We start from the raw sequence: 6,000 nt of genomic DNA on the forward strand, positions 1-6,000 counted from the left end.
AACCCAAACCACAAGTCACAAATGCATTACCAAAGCAACAGCAGAAGACATCAGTTAGCTCACCTACAGCTAAGTGAGATACATGAATTCTGGATCTTTGTTATGTCTTTGCTTCCCTTGCATTCTTTGCTTTTGGATCTGTTCCAGGCTTCTCTGGAGAGATTCCTTGTTTTGCTTCTGTAGCTCCCTGCAGGATGCAAATGTTAATAAGCACAAGCACAGCATGCAGGGCTGAATCTATCAGGAGAAATGGGGACTGCATGGCTTCTCTCCTGCTGTGTGACATGTGATGCTCATTGAACTCGAGGCTGTGGGGGAGACCCTCTACTTGGTGAAATCCAGCCCCACTGCTGCTACAAGGAATGTTTTCTTAGCTCTCCTGCTTAGTGGAGTTGCAGCAAACAATAGGCTTTAGCAAATAATGGACAAATAGAAAGGCAGAGCCTAATTCATGAACATGCTAGGCTAATCTGACATTACTGGGTTCTTAGGGAGTCAGGGTTTTTTTCATTTTTTAAAAAATAGCCTTCAGCTGTTTTTTAACCTGAAAGTGATAGCTAATGTGTTTTGCAGGGGTATTAGCCATGAGAGTGTCTTCCACGTGTATGTTGAGTATTACTGGAGTTGACTTGCCAGCTCATGAGTGACACCTCCTGCTAAGGTATGATACAGTTGCTGTGAAACTCCAATTTAGCATTGACACTGTATAATAAATTAGCGCTACTATGAAACTTCTCATGATGAAGAGTGCTGAGCAGGGCAGACAAAGAAAGGCTTTGTGGGCTCTGAGTGGCTTGAGGTGCCACTCTAGGTGTGACATTCAGTGGTAGTGTTGCAAAAACAGTTTTGCTGGCTTGTGTCAATTCTTCAGACCTACTTTGTCAATCTGTTGCTTTCTGCTGAGTGAGTCCCATTGCTTGCTGTCCTTCTTAGCTCTACTTGATGAGCAAGGGTTGGTCTTCTGATAGACTGCTGCTGCTCTCCGGTACTTGACGCCTTGGGAGGGAGAAAGGGCCTCACATTATCTTGGGCTTACCAAGCTGGTTTACAGACCTACTGCATGGGATCAGCTGCAATGTATGGTTGGAGGTAAGGGGTTCCAGCTTCAAATTCCCTAATGCTCCCGGGGTTACTCTGTTTTGCTGCACTTGGAGAAGAAGCAGGGAAGGGGGGGGTGACTCTTTCACTGGCCAGTAGCATAACTGACCTTTGCAGAAGTCCTAGTAATAGTCCAAGCTTAAGAACAAACAAGTGATTGTGAGACGTGAAGGCTGATCCCATCAGAAATGTGTAATCTTATTGTTTACCGCAACTTGAGGAAAATGCTCCTTTTGCAACTGTCATGAGCTCAGGAGCCTGAGCTAAATGTTATTTCTAGACTACAATGAGAAAATGCCTGTACCTTCCCCCCTGCAAGAGAATAGGTACAGACCGAGGTTTACACTGTCCTTTCCATGTGCAGCAGTTGGAGCTCAGCAGGCTGTAACTTGGTGGCCCTGCTGGGCCAGGTGCTGCTGCCCCATGTCCCCCTGCCCTGGTCTTGTGGGAGTTGGGGTGAAATGTGCTCACTTTGCTTCCAGGCATACTCTGCAGCTTCAGGGGCAGTCAGCATGGCAAATGGATGCAGGGAGAGCTTGGCAGGTTGAATCCAGTGGTCCTGGAAGGACAATTCAAGGATTAGTATGTCTGCAGAAACTATGTGCCAAGCCAAATGGGCATACACTTTTGTGGTCAGTTGAAAGTAAGATAACAGCTTCAGAGGTCCTGATGGATAAATGAGCGCAGCTTTGCTGGCAGTTTTTGTCCTGGCTGCTTGGCCCACCCAGCTCCTTGAAGTGCCCATCCCCACTGCCCAGACATTTCAGTTGTCCCCGGTAGCTGAACTGCTACATTTATAGCCCTGTGTGTACTGGTGCAGCCTGGGGATTGTGGCACCAAAACATCCCGGTGGGCAGCCTGCTGCTGCTCAGCTGTTCACATGGCAGCTCCTGAAATGTCTGGACAATGGGGTAGGAAACTCTGAGAAGCAGCAGGCAGTTGGGATAACAACCATGATGACCATCTCAGGCTAGGAGGTCCCTTCTCATGAATCAGAAATCTTCTGGATCCTAAATTCCTCTGGGATGTGACTTAGGCTTCCTGAGTATATATATTGGTAAAGCTAGTGCTTGGTTTCAAAGGATAGCTAAGACAAAGCTTCAAAAGTCATGGGAGATAACAGCAATCTCCACCATTTCCCTTTGATGGGAAACAGGGGTGGGGGCTGGGGGGGCAGAGGAGGGGGAAGAAAAGATAACAAAACCTGAGATCTACAGAAATTGAATTTTGAGATGGGCTGGATCCCAGCTTTTTGAGTCTAGGGTTCTTAAGAAGGCATTAGCTGTGCTCCAAGAGTTACTGTTAATGAAAACAGTAGATTTAACCTCTTAAACTAAATAGGGATTTGCAAAATGAATTATCCATAGTTTCCAAATTCAGCAAAGCATTTCCGTTCCTTTCTCATAGAGTGGGAATGATCTTAAGCCCCATATTAAAAGTAAGCAGCGTTGTTGCTGAAATAGGAACTGGAGATGCTGAAAACAATGGCATATATTCCTCTTCAGAAAATTTTGTAACTTTGCTACCTCATCATCATCAAGGAAGTATCCCTGAGTCCGCTAGGGACAGGATCTAGGCAAGTGCACAGTCACATGAGATGAACAGAAAGACTGTTTCTGTTTTTCCTTTGTCTCTGCTTGCACAACATCAGAATATAAATCAAAACTAAAAAAACACTACCCCCTCCAAAAAGAACCAAACCCCAAACTCCACCATAGGAAACAGGGTGAGTAGCTGGAAAACTTCCAGGAAAACATCACTCCTCTGCAGTGTATGGTGTGCACTCAAAATGGAGATTTCTAAAAATATCCTGGGTTGGAAATTCCTAGAGAAAAGGATTCCTGCCCATGAAGAGCATGACAGTAAAAATACACAGTGTAATGTTCACAGCAAAAGGAGGGAGAGCTGATATACCCACTTATCCCAGAAGCAGAGGGGAAGATCCCTTCTTCAAACTAACATGTTGTGAAATGCCCCTACATGGCACCTAGTGGCATTTCTAGTTCTTGACATGGGAAAATTCAGCTGAGAGAGGCTACAGCCAAGGCTGTTCTGATGCATATAACTGTGAGCTGAAGTGTAGTTCTAGCCCTTTCTGGACACCGGGTGGCAGTCCATCATTAATATTATGGCTAAGCATGACTGAGGTTAAAAAGTGCATCAAAACCACTGAATTACATGTGAATCATCTATTATAGTCTGATTACAATTCTGCAGCAACTTTTAATGGTTACTTGGGAAACATCAATAAAGTCTGCGTTACCAAAAATAAAATCTACATATTCCAAGCAGAAATGCTCTTTCATTAAATAGCTGGGCCACACAGAATGCTTTCTTGTGACTTGAGTCATGAATTAAAAATTATAATACCTCCCCTTCTTTTTGAGGGGCAATTACACTTATATGACTAAAGATATGCTGCTAGAGAGACTTGCTCTGAACACAGGCAAGGCCACTGTGAAGCAGGCTATATTTCCTCTGACCTGCACAGCCTCCTTCTCCACATCAATGGTAATTAGAGCACACTGGTGGGAATGCTCCTCTGTAAAGCACTATGCCAAAGGCCCAGGAGCTGGGTTACATCTCAGTGTGGTTGTGAGTAGTTGGACTGCCCTTTTCTTGCCTCTCCCTGGTGCACTGTAAGGTAGAGGAGGAGGTGAATAGTTCAGCTTTTTGCTATGTTCAAAGAGAGAAGGCTGGAGCTAGTTTGCTATTACTAATGGGGCAAATGCAAAAGGGGCAAATGACTTGAGTTTAAAATGTAACAAACGTATTTTTGTAAAAGGCACAGATATTATAGGATCCAAATGCATTATGCCTTTATGCAGCAGGAGATTCCTTCCACTTTATTGCTCATAGCACACCAGTAGGCTGGTGGGACAAGGGGCCAATAGCTTACCGTTGCTATGGCCAAAGCTAGGAGTCACTGGTACCACTGAACTGGTACCTCTTCTTTGGCGGACTCTCTCAGACCTAGAGAGCAGAAGACATCAGAAAGTTTGGGGCAGATTCTGCAAGGTGTGTGATGCTAGTAATGCTGAAAGCATTTCAAGTATGTTTGGGAATGGGATACTACTTTTAGGACTGGGGCTGAAGTGTAGGTGTTCATGCCAGGGCAGGATAGGATTGAAGAGTTTTAACTGGTGAAATATCTGCCGGGCCAAGATGAGATCTGATCAGTAAAGCTGAAGTAAGTATCTACTTTTTGTCTACTGAAGGCTTTTATTTTTTGGTATCCATCTGGTTGCTCAGTTACATTTGTCTGCTATATCCAGTTTTGCATGGACCAAATACAAAGTTTCTTTTTCTGGTAGCCTGGAGATGATTTTCAGCAGAGGTCCAACAGAAGAACAGAACAGAGGCAAACAAGCCACTTCTGCCCTTTGAAGAACAAAACCATCTCCCTGTAGGTCAGCTAATGGAGACAAAGAGCTTTTATGTGTCTGTGCTTTCTCTGCACTACCACTTTGTTTGCTTGGGTTGGCAAAGTCCCATGCCAGTGCAGGCCAGAAAGGAACCATGAAGTCTGTGGTCAGCCAGGCATTTAAGCCAGAAAAAAGCAAGCCAACAAGAAGTCTTTACAAACCTCTAAACCCAGGAGCACATCTTTCAAATATTCTAGCATGCAATGGGTGACTTTTTAGACTAAAAAGACGGAGCGGGGATTTTAGAAGTAGCCCTCATGCTGCTAGAGATTTCTGATCCCAGGGGTGGTGTAATGAGGGAAGCATCAAGAGATCGAATAGTTTCTATCTGACATTTCTCTGTACTTCTTACTTTTTCTCTGTGCTTTTGTCCCTGCAGGCCATGGCATGGAGGGGATGCCTCCTTCCAAGAGCATGTCTCCCTTAATGGTCACCCCACACATCACATGTGTCCTCATGTCTCCTTCCCTACAAGCTGCTGCTCTTTCTTAAATATGTTTGAATAGAGGTGCCATGTGCTCCTCTGGCTGAAGTTTTAGCTCATGCTTGGCTGCTTATGTGGGTTTCTGAGTTGACTGGCACAGGTCCGTGGTCTCCTCCCATATAGGTCACCCCTGTGGCCCTTGCTGCCTGAACTCTGCCATTTACGCTTAACACAGCGCCCAACTTGCATAAGAGCGGTAAACCCTGCAATTTACGCTCAATATGAATATAAAGGTATTTGAACTGGGGATGCAGAAGTTGTCCTGATGCCAAAACCTGCTCAGGTCTTACAAGCTCCCTAAGACCTGATGGATCATTCCACATGGAGGTTTCATTCCCAAAGAGTGTGGATGTGACCTGTCTGGAAGGTCTTAAACAGTATCGCCTGTCTTGATAGCTGACTAGACCCAAACAACTCTGGTGTACTGGCTGACAGCAGGCCATGTTGTCAGAACACTGTGCCCAAGGAAACATAGCCTCTTTCTCTCTGGAGGCTTTTTAACTGCAAATAATGACCCAGACTGTGCCACAGATTGCCTAGGACAGAGATTAAATGACTTGCCCAAAGTCAGATAGTCTAATCTAATCTGCAAGTCAGGGTAATGTTACCTTTTATCTCTGCAATAACTGATTTGTAAAACCTTGTGCAAGTTTTCTGTTACTATTGTATGATTTGGCACAAGGATGCTTCCAGACTCTCGAGCATCTTTTCCCTGCAGGTGCACAGGTAACACAGATGATCTCGCAGTCAGAGTTGCTGGTTTGTTCTGTTTAATCTCTGTGCCCATTGTCCATAGGACTGCAACACACTGCAAGTAAAAACTGGCTTAGCACTGTTTTCTTATTCTCCTCTTTTTCACACTCCAATAAAGGGACAATTTAAGGCTCTCTGACAGGTGCCATCTCTGATCCTTTACTGGTATCCAGGAAGGGTTCCTAGGATGTTGTATTGGGTTTCTGTAACAAGGTCTTGGTAGTGGGGGGGGGGGGGGGG

At 45.0% G+C, this 6,000-nt stretch overlaps 1 protein-coding gene across 1 annotated transcript in view; it reads right to left on the reverse strand.

The window, feature by feature from the left end:
* Positions 1–859: 859 nt before the first annotated feature.
* CUNH2orf80 (chromosome unknown C2orf80 homolog) overlaps positions 860–6,000 on the reverse strand; it is a 9,541-nt gene continuing 4,400 nt past the window's right edge. Inside the window, exons 6-7 of the mRNA XM_009637511.1 lie at positions 1,570–1,657; positions 860–996 (exon numbers count right to left, since the gene is read on the reverse strand). Of these exons, the coding sequence (XP_009635806.1) occupies positions 860–996; positions 1,570–1,657 (225 nt within the window). The remainder of the gene's footprint in view (positions 997–1,569; positions 1,658–6,000) is intronic.

This window comes from Egretta garzetta, unplaced genomic scaffold (genome assembly GCF_000687185.1).
Source record: "Egretta garzetta isolate BGI_Z169 unplaced genomic scaffold, ASM68718v1 scaffold474, whole genome shotgun sequence".
NCBI lineage: Eukaryota > Metazoa > Chordata > Aves > Pelecaniformes > Ardeidae > Egretta > Egretta garzetta.